Source organism: Malaya genurostris, chromosome 3 (genome assembly GCF_030247185.1).
Source record: "Malaya genurostris strain Urasoe2022 chromosome 3, Malgen_1.1, whole genome shotgun sequence".
Taxonomy (NCBI): Eukaryota; Metazoa; Arthropoda; class Insecta; order Diptera; family Culicidae; genus Malaya; species Malaya genurostris.
The window spans coordinates 9,973,631-9,992,646 of record NC_080572.1 but is presented as its reverse complement, the minus strand read 5'-3'; the positions used below and the strand labels follow the sequence as shown (position 1 = coordinate 9,992,646).

The following is a 19,016-nucleotide window of genomic DNA, read 5'->3' as shown; positions in this document are numbered from 1 at the left end:
TAGTTGATTTTAACAACAAAATTTCCAAAATAACTATGAAATTAGTTAAAATTGAGAATTTACTTTACTGAAAAAAAAACTTATTTTTAGAGAATTTGTTTAGTTGGCGAATACCCTGGACAAAAACCAGCAATATTTCAATCCAACACGAAATTCTCATTGACAACTAATTTGTTATTAAAATTAGAAAATTTGTTTCTATTTTCTATCACCATCAGTACTGAAGGACAGCACAAAGAACACAAAAATGAAATTGGTTTAATTAACAAGTTTATTAGTCAAAAACCCATGAGAAGTGTCAAAGCAAAACAATCCATTAAAAAGCTAAAAAGGACAGTCTTGTTGAAACTGCTTGCAAATTGTTTTGATGTTTTCCGCATGTGTTACGATATATCCATATATAAATTTCTGATTCGATTTGTAAAAATGACGTAATGTCTTAGTGGAAAGTGTATTTATTCAGAATTTGTGCGCATTTGAAGCGATTGTGCGAAATAATGTTTTTACGCGGAACAGTGAAGTGAGTTTCGAATGTTGCACTCTAATTGTATATGTCAAATGATGTTTTTTGTATCTTCCAACCTTCCGGGCTACGCCGTCCGGTGTATTACTTGTATTCGGTTTTTGTTTTCCGAGTGCTCAAAGTTTTCAGTGAGAGAGTCGATTTTGCGAAGTCGAATAAAGAAAGCAGCGATTTATAAGAAAAATTTTCAAAAAGCAGTTTATGTTTCGCTTATGTCTTTTTGTCCAATACAACATCGTATTTATACCTGCCAATATAGAAAAGACTACCGCGACTGAAATATTTTTTCGGTAGTAGTGTGCCATCTAGTGGCTAGTAGTCATTACGGTGTTAACGTTTTTTTCGGTGACAGTGCGCCACATAGCTGCAAATTGCCGAAGCTAATTCAACCATTTATGTTGGTTGAAAACAACGTTTTATTTCTCTAATTCAACTAAAAAATTAGTTGAATGGAAATCAAGTGTGCCTTAGCTAAGAAATGACAGCACGTTGAATTGGTGAATTCAACTAAAATAATAGCCATTTCAACAAATATTTTATTATTATTAAGGGAATCAGAAATAAAAAATCTAAATTAGTAAAAGTAAGATTTTTTTAGTTGTCTCAAAAAATAACTAACTAGAATCAGAAAATCAACAAATTTTTTCGCCAAAATGCTGATTTCGGTCTTTCCGTGTAATACTCCTTTTGCAATGGTTCTACTGTGGGGCGTCTTTTCAAAACTCGAAGAAGAATGTGCAGAACTTAATCGTGGATATCTCGAGTTGTACTAAACGCAACAACTTAATTCTTACTCCATGCCAACAGAAACAATTTATGATCAAATGTTCAACATTATGTTATCTCAAAATATCTCAAAAATTAGGTTTTCTCAAACTTTTGGAAATAATCTGGGAAACTCAACAAAAGGGAATCCGTTATCGAAAATCGATTTCTTCTTGTGCATTAGACGAAACTGGCTGTTATGGCGAGGACCATCCACCAACAGCAGCAACAACAGACCTTCTGCCAGGTATAAAGTCTCAAACGATTAGGTCGTGATCACATTCACTTTCCGGACGTCTTGGCCAGCAGTCGCCTGCTCAGTCAACGACAACAAAGGATTAGTAATTGCATTCAGGTTTTGAATTGAGTTTTGGATTAGATTGTGAAATTGAGTTCTAAGCCTAAATTGTGGATCTGATGATTTATTTTCAGAATTTAGTTCCGGAATACGGGTTCAGAATTTAAAACATGAACTTGGGAACTGGATTCAGGAACTGGTTTCTTCCTTTTTCTTTTCCTTTTATCACATTTTGGTAAGTTTCCTATCACAGGGTCCAAAATGTGTTTCCCTCCCCGTTAGTTTGTATCAGGCCGAATTAGCGCATGCGCGCCATATAAACGCCTCTTTCAATATGAGGAAATTACATTGTTACCCAGCAGTTTCTATTATTTCTTCATGTTGGTTTTCTTACCTTTGTTCATAGTTTGTATTCTGTTTTACCTTAATTCCAGTGTTCTATTCAATTGTGTTTCGTAAGTGTCTTTTGTTGTCATTCTATTTTATTTCCATTCCGTACTTTTGCTGATATGTTATTTTATTTCCTTAAATGTAAAAGTTAGTTGCATGTGTTTTCATACTTACCCATTTTCCATATTTTCAGCTCCACATCTATCACATTTGTTTCTGCTTTTCTTGAATATCGTATTCTTTATTCGGAATTTCTAATTTAGCTCAGTTATCCACTTCCGAGAAAAGAAAAAAAATAGAAAAAAACCTATTTTAATCCACCTAGTGGTGTAATGATACCTTTCTCATATTACTCATTACATCATAAATACAATCGTGAATTTCGCAAAAACAACTGTTTATTGAATAGAAATAGGATAATTTGTTTGGATCTAATCTCACAAACTCTATAAATCCTGTTTACCCTGTAGTTCCGGAACCGAAAGTAGTATCCACAGCAAATTAAGGAATTCCGTATGAAACTGTAAGACTTTTCTTTTGAACCTATAAGTTTGTGAAAATCTATTCGGCCATCTCCAATAAAAGTAAGTGAGATCCTTTTTGCAGTTTTTGATCACTATTTCCAATTCTTCCGAAACCGGATTTAGAGAAACGGAATAGCCGAAGTTAATTCGTTTACTACACGGAAAGACCGAAATTAGCATTTTGGCGAAAAAATTAGTTGATTTTCTGATTTTAGTTAGTTATTTTTTGAGACAACTAAAAAAATCTTACTTTTGCTAATTTAGATTTTTTAATTCTAGTTCTCTTAATGATAATAAAATATTTGTTGAAATGGCTATTTTTTTTAGTTGAATTCACCAATTAAACGTGCTGTCATTTCTTAGCTAAGGCGCGCTTCATATCCATTCAACTAATTTTTTAGTTGAATTAGAGAAAAAAAACGTTGTTTTCAACCAACACAACTGGTTGAATTGGTTTCTGCAATTAGCAGCTATATGGCGCTCGTTAACACCGTAATGACTACTAGCCACTAGATGGCACACTACTACCGAAAAAAATTTCAGTCGCGGTTATCTTTTCTATATTTGCAGGTATAAATACGATGTTGTATTGGAGAAAAAGACATAAGCGAAACATAAACTTCTTTTTGAAAAATTTTACTTCTGAATCGCTGTTTTCTTCATTCGACTTCGCGAAATCGACTCTCTCACTGAAAACTTTGAGCAATCGGAAAACAAAAACCGAATACAAGTAGTACACCGGACGGCGTAACCCGGAATGAGAAGATACAAAAAACATCATTTGACGTGTACAATTAGAGTGCAACATTCGAAACTCACTTCACTGTTTCGCGTAAAAACATTATTACCCACAATCGCTTCAACTGCGCACAAATTCTGAATAAATACACTTTCCACTAACAGTTTAAGTCATTTTTACATATCGGTTTAGAAATTTATATATGGATATATCGTAACACATACGAAAAACATCTAAACAATTTGCGAGCAGTTTCAACAAGACTGTCCCTTCTAGCTTTTTAATGGATTGTTTTGCTTTGACACTGCTGTCCTTCAGTAATGACGGTGATAGATAAATAGAATCGAAGTTTCTGATTTTAATAACGAAATTAGTTGTCAATGAGAATTTCGTGTTGGATTGAAATATTGCTGGTTTGTGTCCAGAATATTCGCCAACTAAACACATTCTCTAAAAATAAGAATTTTTTTCAGCACAGTAAATTCTAAATTTCAACTAATTTTATAGTTATTTTGGAAATTTTGTTGTTAAAATCATCTAATTCAAAAACAGTCATACGAATTAGGCGCAGAGCTAATTTCGGTCGTTCCGTGTACCAACAAATATGACCTACAAATTGGAACAGTTTTGAACGTAGTTAAACCTATACTTACTATCTCATGCTCTATTTCGATTAAACCAATTAAACGAAATCTAACAAACGAAACGAACCTGCGTTTCTGTTACTTCTGCATATGTAAGTCAAGCTAAACAGCATAAAACATGTAATAGGATTATTATTATTATTATTATTATTATTATAATTATTATTATTATTATTATTATTTTTATTATTATTATTATTATTATTATTATTATTATTATTATTATTATTATTATTATTATTATTATTATTATTATTATTATTATTATTATTATTATTATTATTATTATTATTATTATTATTATTATTGACATCACTACACAACGTGTACGAAATAGAACAAAGCACGCCTTGTTCGTTATGTGTTTTCTTCTTCTTTTGGTGTTGTACATATTGTCACTCTATATGGCGATTTGAAAACTTTGACACTCATCGCCCTGTAACTGCGGAACCGGAAGTCGGATCCGCATGAAATTTCACAGTAGCTTTAAAGACAGTATGAACTTTGATTCAAATCAAGATTTGTGAAAATCGGTACAAGCATCGCAAAGAAATGGAAGTGAATTTAGTTTTAGAAGTTTTTCTTCTCCACTTTCGGTGCTCTCGGAACAGGAAAAAAAGGGACCAGTAGTGCCGAATTAAGTTTTTATGCCCACAAACTAACAAGCTCTGCACACTAGAAGAATTTATCGGACAGTTTTATGCGATTTGTACCTGTTTTTAACCATCGTTCGTGGAAAAATACTAATAAAATTGATAATTTTTCACTTATCACGCTTCAGTTCCGTAACCGGAAGTCGGATCCTGATAAAATATTCCACAAATTTTCAGGATATTATAAGACCTTTCATTTGAATCTAAGTTTGCTAAAATCGGTTGAGTTGTTCCAGAGATAATTGAGTGTAAACTTTTTCTCAAATTTTCACATATTACCATATAACTCCGGAACAGAAAGTCACATTCAAATGAAATTCAATAGCAAGCTATGGGACTATAATACCTTTTATTTGAATCATAGTTTGTGAAAATCGGTTCAGCCATCTCTGAAAAAAGTGAGTGCATATTTTTTTCACTTTTTTGGTACATATCATCCTATATCTCCGGAACCGGAAGTCGTATCGGAATGAAATTCAATAGCAGGCTATGGGACTATGAGACCTTTCATTTGAATCTTTGTTTGTGAAACTCGGTTTAGCCATCTCTGAGAAAAGTGAGTGCATATTTTTGTTACATACACACACACATACACACACACACACACACACACACACACACACACACACACGGACACATACACACACAGACATTTGCTCAGTTCGTCGAGCTGAGTCGAATGGTATATGACATTCGGCCCTTCGGGCCTCGGTTAAAAAGTCGATTTTCACAGTGATTGCATAGCCTTTCTATATGAGAAAGGCAAAAAGGATTAGTGTTTTTTGATGACATCTTTGCAAGACAGGTCATGATGGTTTGACGGCAAAGAACTGAGGCAATGCATTTTTATTTAAATTATATTGACACTTGGGTCCCATAAGTATTACTACAGCATGTTCACATTTCGTTATCTTCGGTTGATCCTTGACAGTGTTACCTTCCGCTCAGGCACTTTTGGGTATCTGGTGTACACCCAAGTAACAATTTTTGTTACGCTAGCTTATTTGTGACTAGTTTGCAACCAAAAATTTGAGTGATTGTTACTAACATCTAACCACTTGCGTGACCCAAAAAGCACAGTTTCTACTAGTTGTTAAGTCGATTAAAAATAAGTTGTCGTTACATTCTAGTGCCACACTGAAATAACTTATCTTTTCTTGATACAAGGTACAAATTTCATACAAGGTACAAATTTCACAACGATTTTCAAACTGTCGAACGGAATTAAATTTTAATTAACTGTTTTTTATGCGCCTTCAATCAAGTCTGTTCATGAAGATATGAAAAATAAACAACGAAATAAGTAGCGTGATTTCTCATTATTTTAAATTCATATATCATGAGAATTATAAAATTATCACAATCGATGTTCAATCCCTATATTATTTTCTTCGTGTTTATTATAGTGCATAGAACAAAAATGACTATTCTGCCTTTAATTATTTTCGCCCAAAAGTAGTAATCTATCCTGGTAATATCCTGGTTTTATTTATGTTTTATACACTTCTTGCGACTCCATAGTGTGTTCGCCATATTCAAGCCAACAAAAGTTTTCTAGGTTGCATTTTCGTTATCATTACGTTGGGAAAACCAACCGATAGCTATCTGAATCAATGCAGAAATTGTATATTATAATCTTGTAATATCTATGTTACTGCTATATCAATTCACAGTAACGATTTACAAAGACGTGTTTATAATGGTTTCGTGACGAAAAATAAACCTTTTTTCAACTAGTAGCTGAAAGCATAGCTGTGATTGAATATTTGTTAGAATCAAGTAACGATAACTTACAAATGATAGCTAGTTCAATGTTTATGTTATAAAGAAAAACTTCCGTCACCTTGTTTTAACCAGCATAACATAAAAAACATGTTCTTGATCTTGTTTCAACATCATTGGGCTAAGTGGTATCAGAACTAGTTACGGGTTACTACTGTTGAAGTCAAATTAACTTTTTTTCAACTAGTAGCTAGAAGCATAGTTGTGATTAAAGATATGTTTGGATTAGGTAACGATAACTTATGAATTATAATTAATGCAATATGACAAAAAGATTTGGTGATTCGAACCCTTTATAACTATTTCGTAACTAGTTATGTTATGAAAAAACATGTCTGTCACCTTGTTTAAACCAGTATAACATAAAAAACATATTCGTGCTTTTGTTGCAACATAGTTTGGACTTTGTCGTATCAAAACTAGTTGCGGATTGTTACTTGGGCACTGGCTCACAATCGAAATGCATCACTACCAATTTTATACAACGCACCCAAAGGCACGGTGAAATGTATATTGTACATACACACAGGAACACACACACATACACACATGCATACATACCTACATGTATTCCATGTATGAAATGACTAATGGATTTGAGATGAATGGGGGTACCGTTACCCAATTTCTATCTCTTCTAATGGTCGATCGTTAGTCCTGACCTGAAACGGTGGCCTTTATCACCATTCTTGCATGCAGTTACTCTTACATTTCACTCACACATCATCTCACCCATCAGGTCCCAAACGATACATCCTCACAATACAAACTGGATGAACATCGTTTGACAGCTATCAGTTGTTTGTCCATTCCACAGTAATCCAGTGTACACAAACCACTAATAAACGTCAAATATGGACTCGATTTACCGTTCATCTGTTGTCATCGTGTGAAACCCAATTGGGATACGTTCACTCCACTTAATTTCCACTTCACACTGGTAATAAGGACCGGTAGTATGAAAATAAAACATAAAAACCTGTTTTAATCCACCTAGTGGTGTAATGATGCCTTTCTCATATTACTAATATTTTTAACAATATCACTAGAAGATTTTGTGAAAAAAAATTTCTTTTCTAATCTTGAATAAAATAAGAAACTTTCTTTGGGTATAAACTAACATAACCTTTTCAAATTGTAAACAGTTATGTCAAGAAGAGGCGTGCAAAACAGCTCATTTTAGTGAACAGCTCCGAACCGATCAGCTCACCAAAGTGAATCGATTCGATGTATCAGCTCATCAGCTCTTTTAGTTTGAACTTAAATTTCATTTTGTGCGCCGTTTTTCTTATGCACCGGTTTTCTTTCATATGCATGATCGAAATTGACTCATTGATTCGCAATGATGCAATGAATGCAATGCGAATTAATTTATCTTTAATTGATGTCGACTAAATTGAATCTCTTAAAGAGCCGAAGATCCGATCAGCTCGTAGCGTGTTCCTTTCGTCATAATGCAGTGAACTGGGTAGCAAATGAGTGAGCTGATGAGCTGCGGTTCTTTTGAAAAGAGCTGTGAGCTGTCAGCTCACTTCAATGATTCGATTCACTGGAACAGCTCAGGAGCGAATTGCCCATCTCTAATGTCAAGTTGATAAGAATATTTTTTTATTTTGCATCGTCGCACTAAATGATTAAACACACTTTACCCTGTAGTTCTGGAACCGGAAATCGGAATCGGATGAAATTAAACAGCAACCTATAAGACTGTAGGAACTTTTATTTGAGCCTGTTTGTGGAAATCGATCAAATCATCTCTGTGAAAATTGAGTGAGTCTCGTTTTAAACTTTTTGACTACTACTCTGGTACTTCTGGAGCCAGGAACTTGGAACCAGTATAACCAAAGTCGGTTCGTTTAGTAAGTAACTAATATAGCCTACAAATTGAATCAGTTTTAAGCCAAATCTAGAAGAATTTTACCCTTCGTCGCTCTAAATAACGGTGTGAAATTCAATAGCAACCTACAGGCTATTTTTTTATGAGTGACATTATTTGACACATACCCGCACACCCACATACATTGCTCAGCTCGATGAACTGTGTCGAATTATATAGAACACTTAGCCTTTCGGGTTAATTTCCACTGGTCAATTTTACAAGTGATTGTATAAACTTTCTTTATGAGAAAGGCAATAAGTGCACTTTTATTGAAAAGCATCGTGTAATAACACTAAGAAGTAGGCACAAATTGAATTTTTCGCCTGAAAAATATAATTTTTCACCTGAAAAATATAAATTTTGATGTGGCAACCCTGTTGGAATGGAGCAAAGCCGCACGTACCGTCGCGTACCAGTTTTGCATCGTCATTTTTTTTTTCGATTATACAGGTTTTAACATTGTTGTCATTCATCTCTTCGGGCCAGAAAAGTTTTCTGATCCTATGTGCAGGGTTGGGAATCGAACCCAGGTGTGCAGCTTGAAAGGCATCGACTTACCCATCACGCTATACCCGTTCCCCTGCATCATCATTTTGAATTTGAATGTTTTGACACTCATCGCCCTATAATTTCGGAACCGGAAGTTGGATCAGGATGAAATTGCACAGTATATTTAAAGACAATGAGAGCTTTAATTTGAATCATGATTAGTGAAAAACTGCTTAACCGTTGCTGAAAAATCGACGGGAGTTCCGTTTTTGGAGATTTTCTTTACTATTACCGGTGCCTTCGGAAGCGGAAACCGGGGACTAGTAGTCCCAAAGTTGTTTTATATAATCACTAACTAATAAGATCCGTCATCTAGATGAATTTAGCAGTAAGTTTTATAAAAATGTGCACCTCGTTTCGCCATCGCTTGTGAATCGCACTGGAATACCGCTTGTGAATCTCACTGGAATACCGGAACCGAAAGTCGGATCTGGATCAACTTTTCGGGGACTTTTTAAAAAATTTCAAGACCTTTTATTTGCTTCTTAGATTGTGAAAATTGGTCGAGAAATTTCCGAGAAAATTGATTGCATATTTTTTCATAAATTTTCACATATTTCCTTGTAATTCCGTAACCGGAAGTGGTATTCAAATAAAACTTAGGAAAATTGTTAAGGACTATAAGACCTTTCATTTAAATCTAAGTTTGTGAAAATCGGTTCAGCCATCTTTGAGAAACGTGTGTGACTATTTTTTTCTTTTTTTCTTTGGTGCATATCACTCTGTAATTCCGGAACCGAAAGTGAAACGGATCCATGTGAAACTCAGGAACTCTGTATGGGCCCTCAAGACCTTTCATTTGAATCCAAGTTTGTGAAAATCGGTTTAGCCATCTCTGAGAAAATTTAGTGACATTATTTGTCACACACACACACACACACACACACACACACACACACACACACACACACACACACACACACACACACACACAGAGAGAGAGAGAGAGAGAGAGAGAGAGAGAGAGAGAGAGAGAGAGAGAGAGAGAGAGAGAGAGAGAGAGAGAGAGAGAGAGAGAGAGAGAGAGAGAGAGAGAGAGAGAGAGAGAGAGAGAGAGAGAGAGAGAGAGAGAGAGAGAGAGAGAGAGAGAGAGAGAGAGAGAGAGAGAGAGAGAGAGAGAGAGAGAGAGAGAGAGAGAGAGAGAGAGACATTTTGTGGTAGATATAAAACAAAATTATAGTTTTTCATTGAAATAAAAATAGTAGAATAGTAGACGTGGGAAACGAATTGACGAAATAGGAGTAGTAGAAAACGAAATGACAATTCTGTTCGCAATAGTTTCGATAGATTTAAAATTGATTCAGAATCGGTTACAAGGATTCACAATAATTCGGGATTCAAATTGAATTTTTTGAATTCTTGAAAAAATTTCTCCCGCTATTGAAAGAGTAAGTAACAAGTTGGGGTCTTTTTTCAAACGAACCAAACCAATGAAATAAATTATATTCAAATCATATAGCTACCTACCTTATGATCAAAAAAGAACCGAAATTTTATAAAAAAAACGCTAAATTTCAATTTTTAATGAATTTCTTTATTATCGCCTTCAAAGTACTCTCCTCCTGCGGCAATACATGCATGCAAAGACATCATATTAACAAGATATCCAGCTCTCACATTTCCCGAACAAATCATTGGCAACATCCTTTTTTGCGAGCATGTCGCCCTCAGGTGAGTCCGCATCGAATCTCATACATAGAAGTAGGGGAGAGAAATGTCAAATTAGTGCGCGCCAAAATAGCAGGGCTGCGCACCCATACAATTGACATGATATGTTGGATGTGATGCCGTGCGATGGCGTTGCTGAACTGAAGATTGATTCGCTCCAAGCTGACAGAGTCTGATGCATGCCAACGCTTGATCCAATTTTCCATACAAGTTTTATAGGCCGCCGAAGTTATGGCCTTTAGTTCACGCAGCGAATTACCTTCTATGGTCTCTATGGTCTCGAAACGCGTTCCCCGCAATGGCAATTTGAGTCTGGGGAAGAGGAAAAAGTCACACGGGGCCATATCTGGAGAGTACGGTGCTTGGTTGATGATATTGGTTGAGTTTTTGGCCAAAAACTGCGACACAACCAACGCTGTGTTTTTGAATGAAATTCAGTTTTTTGGGCACCAGCCGAGAAGCGACGCGTTTCAAACCCAAAACATCAGTTAAAATGTGTTCGGCTGATCCATAAGAGATGCCCAACAACACAGCAATCTCTCTAATCGATACAGAACGATTTTGCAACACGATTTGCTTCGCCGATTCAATGTTTTCTTCAGTAACAGATGTTGTTGGGCGGCCAGGGATCTCATCATGATCCAAGCTTGTACGACCACCTTTGAAGCGTTTATACCACTCGTATGCCTGTGTTTTTCCTAGACACGATTCACCAAAGGCTTTTTCTAACATTTTCAACGTTTCGGAACACTTAAATCCATTTGCAACACAAAATTTGATGCACGCACGTTGTTCTAAATTTTCATCCATTATAAAAATCGCCACACGAAAATTTTTCAACTTCTTTGTATAGACGCCAAACAAAAACTAATCGTACGATATGCGTCAAAATTTGACAGAATGTGTATAAAAGTGTTGCCATCGTTGAGAGAATAAAAGTTTACCGATTAGACAAGCGCGGGAATTTTAAAATGAAAATTCCGGTTCTTTTTTATCATAAGGTATGTATGTCTGTATAAGTCCAAGAATCTGCCCGGTTTTGGCTTTTGAGAAGGCGCTCCATAGTAAACATTCTGAAGAAGGCGCTCCATAGTAAACAAAACAATCGGTGTCGGGTCGGCCTAGTGCGAATAGACCTTAAATAAATGGTGACGTTAGTGAACTCAACTTTAGAACCAGGTTCGAAACAACAAGTAGAAAGGTTCAAAATTAACCTTAAACAAGTTTTGATGAAAAACTAGTTTCGGCATTAAACAAAAACGATGTCAATGTATCAACAGAAAAGTAATTCCACGAAAATTTTGTGCAGCTTTGCGACATTGCTTGCGAAGAAAATGTGAAACATCAAAGGTCCGGAAAACAAGCATATTAGAAAGACAAAAAATGTATGGGAGTCATCTTGAGTAATAGATATTTTTATCATTTAACTCATGAACTGACTAGAACTTTTATTATCCGAAAAGTATTCTACGTGGCAATCTGGTGTATTATGCATTTGTTTGTGTAAAAAAATACTTGTTTCTTTGACCTACGGCAGATGAAGATTGTTTGTATTCTTAATATTTTATTATATTGTTAAAGTTAGCATATTTTCTCTGCTAAAATCTGCTTGGTTTCCACATACATCTTAATAGTATGACTTTCCGGCAATTTGACGATTTTCTTTTGCAAAGAATCACATCAACTACCTGTGATTTTTATTGAATATTCATAAATTTAAAGAATGCAACTCCTTAGTTTTTATTATTCGAGATTCTAAGTCTTCTTGTTTAAGGAACGAAGAACATTGTTAGGTTCTTTTAATCGCAATGGGAGCGGTGCTTTTAGACAAATTTCCGCTTTCCTCGATGAAGTTGCATAGGAAAAGATGCAAGTTCCGCGTATTTTCTAATAATAAATCGAGACATTTTTCACAGCAGACGAGTCTTCTGGGTTATGGAGCGTGCCGCACTAGAATTTCGTTTTTTTTTGTTTCAACTGTAGAGGTTATAATCGTTTGGGAAACGATATACGGTATACCTGTCCATAAATTAAATAGAAGCTATCGTGATTATTCAAGCAGATACAATCTAGCTTTGGTTTCTTCTGTTTAAAATGTTTGCTTCAAGAAAGTTTGTTTGATATAAACTAATTCGTTCTTACCATTAAACTTACTGGAAAAGTCATCCTCAAGTGTAGTTAATACATAACTTAAGTGAGCAAAAGTATCTATGTAATTCTCTTTCTTTTCTTGGATGGATTCAAATGTCTTTTTTCAAATTCTCATCCGATGTATGCCGTTAGGTATTTATGAAAGTAGTCATTTTTTTTTGTTTAGATTAAACAGCTAAATTCGACCAAATCTTAGTCGGATTTTTTCAACTCTTGCTTATTCTGTGGCAATATTACCAAAAGTAACGGTTTGATAAATATATTACCCAACAAGAACAGTAATATTCCGGAAAATCGAACGGCACAATAGATATGCCACCATTTGGAAAAGCTTAGAAATACAAATGGAATCAAACACCAACCGGCAAATACAATTGTGTAAAATTTAAGTAGTAAGAAAACTGCTAACTTTATCATAGTATGCTGCAGGAATGTCTGCAATCGCTCATTCTTTAGCAAGACCGGTTCGATCTGTAAAAAAATAGTAATTATACATACGTCAAACTATATTCACACCGAGTATGATACCTCCTTTTCCATGCGGATCACCAGAAACTCCATAAGGAAAGTAACGTAGTAACCACTGTGGAAGCCATGCCAGACAGCCAGGAATAAGAGCGCTCCGAAGTGACTCAACACACGGTTATTCAAAAACTTTAACCGCTTATACACATATATGGCGACCCAGTGATTGGTTTGAACGTTGAACGATTCGACATAGTGGCCAAATTTGCTGGTATTTTCAAATATTCCGACCTTAATATTTGTACAACCCGACAACTCGTCCGAGTCGTACTCTCGCTCGCCTGGTTTAGCATCGATGTAGGTAAGACCTGTAAAATAGAATTAAACACGAAATACGAATAATCTTTAGGTACTACGGAAAATGAATTAGAAACTCATATCCAGTGAAAGCCACTATCGCAATCAAATTCGTTAAAAATACATGCAGTCTACTTACCGAATAGAACGGTAGCTCCCTCGGCCAGCAACCATATCGAGATGTACTTGTATAGAGAAAAACGACCCCATAGTCCCATGTAGATGTGCTTCATAAAGAACGATTCTTGTTCAAAATCACTTGAGAGCAAATACGAATCGGACACGAATTGGGATCCAACTTGATTCACAATCAAGTAGAAAGCTCCTTGTAGAAACTTTTTAATCGAATACATTGGTGCTTCGACGGTGTGCTGTTCGTATTGGCCACTGACGAATCTGCGGTACCGTATCATTGAAAATTGGGGTCCCACTAGAACCGATGCTGGGAAGTACGTAAAGGCAATTAGTTCCAAGGGCGAAGGTTTTCCAACGCATTTGTCATCTCTTTTGCCTTGCAGTTCTTTCTGGTAGCTGTCCGAGATATCAAACGCTAATCCTATTAGCCTTAACACCAGCACACAGTGCGGCATAGTCCACTTGATGTCATAAGTTTCCGATGTGGTAAAGTAGTAACCTGCCAATGGTTATTGTATAATATCGCAAAATATGATCGGAACACGAGTGTCCTTTATAAACTACAAAATAGCTTACCGATAAGAAGATAACCCATGTGGAAGCAAAAACTTATTGGAACGAGCAGGCTGCTAGTGGCGAGAAACGCATTGAGCAGATACGTCACAAACACCGCCAATGCACTATGGTAAACATCGAAGCCATAATTGAATATGACCAATGCAATCCCGGTACTGGCAATGTATAGATTTTTCACGATGATGGATACATTAAGTTTTCGATAAAGTGCTCCCAATGGATAAGCTAAAACCAAAAAATATCTTTAGTGTAGCAAAGACGATATGCATTTGTATTCGTTATTTAATGCGTAATAAAAAAATCATATATTTTCATTATAATCACCTAACAGAACAGAAAGTATGAGCCGAATAGCAGGCTGGGAAGCACCGGAGACATTGGCTAAGGCTTCGACCAAATTTAGCATCTTTGTTGCATTTGTGAACGTGAACTGCTTTTCCAATCAGCTTAGTTACTTTTGAGTAGATATAACCCAAGTTTTTACAGAAAACGGATGTACGCAGTCGGTATAAGTCGACTGCTTTTCACGGCCAACTTAGTAATACGTAGCAGCACAATAGTTTAACTGCAATGTTATTCTACTAGGCGCTTATATAACAAAATAATTGAAATTTTGATTCCATACACAAGTATCAAGTTATCACTTTCTAATACATTTTACGTAAACAGCACCCAATGCTAACAACAGAACATTTGACTTATGATGACGACGAAAGTAATTTCTTTTGAATTAGTATTCGTTTCAAATATGAAAAATTAGATACGAATACAAAAAATTGGCAATATGCAGCACTTTTCAATAAGTGGAAAATGCTTTCACAACGATCAAACACGAATTAAAGCGTGAGTATTTAAAACAAAGAGCACTATTTTATGAATAAGTATTCAATTGTTACGTCGCGACGAACTGATCAACCGAGACGTCAAAACTTTGTGATAAATTTTAATGTTTCAAAATCAGTGCTGCCAGAAAAGATTCAAATAATAATTGTTTTAAAAATTGTAATCAATGACGTATCTTGACTGGGGCGAAGGGGGCACTCGCCCCGGGCGCAACGTTTTTAGGGGGGGCGGCAAACCAATCCTTGGGACCTTTTTTGTTGGCTCGTCCAAATCATCTTTCCGGAGATAGAGTTCAGCTTGTTTTTGCTCACTAAACCAACGATGGGGGAGGCAATTCTTACTTTGCCCCGGGCGCCATATTTCCTCGCCACTGATTATAATGATTATTAAGTGTCACTCTCAAAGTGACATTCATAAATGAGTGCATTCAATGCCAATATCCGAGTTGCAATTTTACCTGGCATCTCTGCCAGAATATTGGACAGTTGTTTTCACCCCTTCGCTGTCTGTTGTATAGAAATTAACTCGCATTAGAGCAACAAGAAAAATTAATCGTCTGGTGGATCGAGGTCAATTACAGTTTCAACTGGTAATATTCCTTAGCTACAAATTGGATTTGACAACCGTCACTGAATCAATTTTGGTAGCCGTGCCCAGGTAGCCAAAACCAAAGACACCATATTAACAAGATAGCCAGCTCTCACATTTCCCGAACAAATCATTGGCAACATCCTTTTTTGCGAACATGGCGCCCTCAGGCGAGTCCGCATCGAATCTAGTACATAGAAGTAGGGAAGAGAAATGTCAAATTCGTGCGCGCCAAAATAGCAGCACTGCGCACCCATACAACTGACATGATATGTTGAATGTGATGCCGTGCGATGGCGTTGCTGAACTGAAGATTGATATCGCTCCAAGCTGACAGGGTCTGCCAAAACGCTATGCGGGATATATCTGTCAAAGACGACCAACTTTTTAGAGTGAACGATTTACAATTTGTTGTATTAGGCACGAGGTTTTGAAGCCCGAGGCGTCGATTAATACAAAATATGAATAAAAAGGAAACATAAACTAAAATAAAAATTCACGATCGATTCACTTGAAAAACCACGTAAAATGGTTTCAAATGTCAAATTGAATATTTTACGTGACGAAAATGAATGTTATACGAACATCCCCTAAAATGAATAGAGTCATCACATAAGGTTTACGTGAATTGACCAAACGTCAAACAATCTACGTGAATTTCCATTGTGAAAAACTCGATTTTGAAAATGGCGAACAGTGGCCCTCAAAGTGTAAGTAGTGTAAATATTTGCGAGAAATGTTATTTAATTACAATTTTTCACTACATCGTCCGGACCATTCCAGTATCAAAGTTTCCATGTGTTCAACTGGACCGAGTGCCTGCGTGAGTCCGGAAGTTTGCCCGCTCCTGCCGAATGCTTCAAACAAGCCGTTGGTGCACCGAAAAACGGGTGCAGAATCGGTATGAAGCTAGAGACACTGAAACCATGTAATGCGACTTCAAACTGTATTGGTAGTGTTGGGAAAGTTCTCAGATCTCGACTTCGGCTTCGGTTGGATGACAGTGACAACAAAAACAATTTCTGGAGGCTTGTCGATTTGAGATACCACGACGTTATTAGTTGCTTTTTAAGTTATTGAAATTATATACTAATTTTCTGAAATACATGTTTTATTTTTTATGGTATTTTTCATTTCATAGATTTATATAAAAATCTGAAATCTCCCTTTGGACTTCAACCAATGTGATATGAACAGTACATTACATTTTACATATGAAACACGCAACTTTTACTGGATTATGTATTAAACAGCTTTTAAATGCCAGTCCATTAAAACTTACGTGAAAAGTAGGGTGGAAAATATTCACATAACTTTTCACGTAACAATAACATGATTATTATTTTGAATGTACATAATAATATCCCACTTGTACGCGGCGGGCATCAATTTAGTGAGGCAACTGATTTTGCGAGCAAAAAAAGGTCGCACGTACGCATACAGAATACAAATTTGATACAGATTTCCTAAATTTAATATGAATCTCCCAAGAAGCAAAATAAAAACTTTTTCGTATGAGCAATCTATTAGTATTTGATTGCAGTAACGAAAAACAAAGTCTTGGTCTCATTGAATTTACAATTCTATAGCCGTAATGTGTTGGAATAACATCCATTAACATAAAAAAAAATCATTTTACTGTTAAAATTTAATTTTGTTAGTGAATACAGATAAATACAGATTTTTTATAGAGTAATACAAATTTCCTATGAAAATATCTGGCATCCCTGACTCTGACTAACCATGATCTTTGAGTTTTTTTTTATAGTAGACCCAGACAAATCCAAATAAATTTTTGAGTGAGACTGATATTTGGAAAAATGGCCTGGCAACGCTGCTTTTGCCATACACGCTCGATCAATGTTACTCTAAAGTGAGTACAATTCCACTCACTTTCGTTAAAAGTGGAACTCGATAGTCCCACGACAAAAGGGCCTAACTGCAAATGAGAGCCTCTCTTTGTTTACTTTCTCTTTTGATTATTACAGAGCCATTATTGCAAATTCTCTAAAGTTTCCAATATAAATCGAAAGCTTGTAGTTTTACCTTGAAAGTTTTGCGAAGAGTACAGCGTCAAATATAAAATCAGTTCGGTAAATCGTGAAAGAAAAAGTAAACAAAGAGAAACTGTCATTTGCAGTTAGGCCCTTTTGTCGTGGGACGGTCGAACTACTCTATAGCAAAGACATCATATTAACAAGACATCCAGCTTTCGCATAACCCGAATAAATTATTGGCAACATCATTTTTTGCGAGCATAACGCCCTCAGACGAGTCCGCATCGAATCTCGTACATAGAAGTAGGGGACAGAAATGTCAAATTCATGCGCGCCAAAATAGCAGCACTGCACACCTATACAGTTGACATGATATATTGAATGTGATGCCGTGCAATGGCGTTCCTGAACTGCAGATTGATTTCTCTCCAAGCTGACAGTGTCTGTCTATAGTGAGTAAAGCTTGTTTACTCACTTTTGAGTAAATATGGTATTTGTCAAATTCTGAGTAACATCTACTACAAATGGGAAAATTAGCTCGAGTGAGTAAATATTACTCAATATCATTCGAATTGAATAAGGAATTCTTTGCATTCGTAGAAATGCTCTGATGTATTCCTATACAGAAAAAATAAATAAAATACTTGCTATATCACTGAACACTTTCTTACCGTCTTCAACCTGCGCGAATTGCTTTGAGGTGTATAGTAAGCATTTTGATAATGTGCCCTTATAATCTAGTTCCGCAAACAAAGGGAAAAGTTCAGTGAATGTAAATTTTCACACAACATTTTCAAAGCACTGTGAGTAAAACTTGTTGTCGATTTAAAAACTGAGCAGAAGTTACTCAGTCTTCTAAATCAAATCTGTATAAATGTCATCCCGCATAGCGTTTTGGCTAGAGTTACTATAATCAGAGTGACGACAGCTGTTCGTTTGGAATGACAGCCATGGCCACCAGACGGCTACCAAAATTGATTCGGTGACGGTTGTCAAATCCAATTTGACAAAACAAAGTCACCTGAATCTAAGTTAGCCGAGCGTTTTCATCTTCGCACCTTTGCTTAAAATGTCAAAGATTTCAATGTGGAAAAATCCTGGTGGATACGGTTGTATCGACGACACGACCAGGCACTCCGAAGAAAAATTGGAATAAAATGTGTCTGTGAGTGATTTTCCGTCAGTTACCACAAATATAGCGACCCCTTGATAATGATAAAATTAATATTTTTAGGCAACACTGTTCTGGTTGCTATGCGTTATTTGTCAAGAAACCGCAATTATAGAAATAAACAAACAAACAGGAAAAGTATTCCGATCCATTGTCAGTATCCACGAAAATGCAGTCATGTATTTCCAAATCTGTTGCAACACAAAACGAAACTGAATTTTCAATCATGTATATTTGCTAATAATCAAGTAAAATTACTGTTTCTAGAACTCGAAAAAAAGGTGGAGCAGGATGTTTATTTCGTCTATTATGCATTCAA

General features: G+C 35.8%; 1 protein-coding gene across 1 annotated transcript; it reads right to left on the bottom strand.

The window, feature by feature from the left end:
- Window positions 1–11,827: 11,827 nt before the first annotated feature.
- LOC131436102 (lysophospholipid acyltransferase 5) lies at window positions 11,828–15,035 on the bottom strand. The gene is made up of 5 exons (XM_058604595.1): window positions 14,423–15,035; window positions 14,099–14,323; window positions 13,527–14,021; window positions 13,094–13,398; window positions 11,828–13,036 (listed from the first exon to the last, which is right to left on the bottom strand). Exons 1-5 carry the CDS (start codon window positions 14,502–14,504, stop codon window positions 12,758–12,760), a joined length of 1,386 nt encoding a protein of 461 aa, XP_058460578.1. The 5' UTR covers window positions 14,505–15,035; the 3' UTR covers window positions 11,828–12,757.
- Window positions 15,036–19,016: the final 3,981 nt, after the last annotated feature.

Excerpts from the sequence above, each read along its gene's own strand:
- LOC131436102 (XM_058604595.1), bottom strand. The coding sequence starts at position 14,504 with ATGCTAAATTTGGTCGAAGCCTTAGCCAATGTCTCCGGTGCTTCCCAG. Across the intron at positions 14,324-14,422 it reads CATACTTTCTGTTCTGTTAG|CTTATCCATTGGGAGCACTT; the intron begins GTGATTATAATG and ends TTTTGGTTTTAG. Across the intron at positions 14,022-14,098 it reads CATGGGTTATCTTCTTATCG|GTTACTACTTTACCACATCG; the intron begins GTAAGCTATTTT and ends AACCATTGGCAG.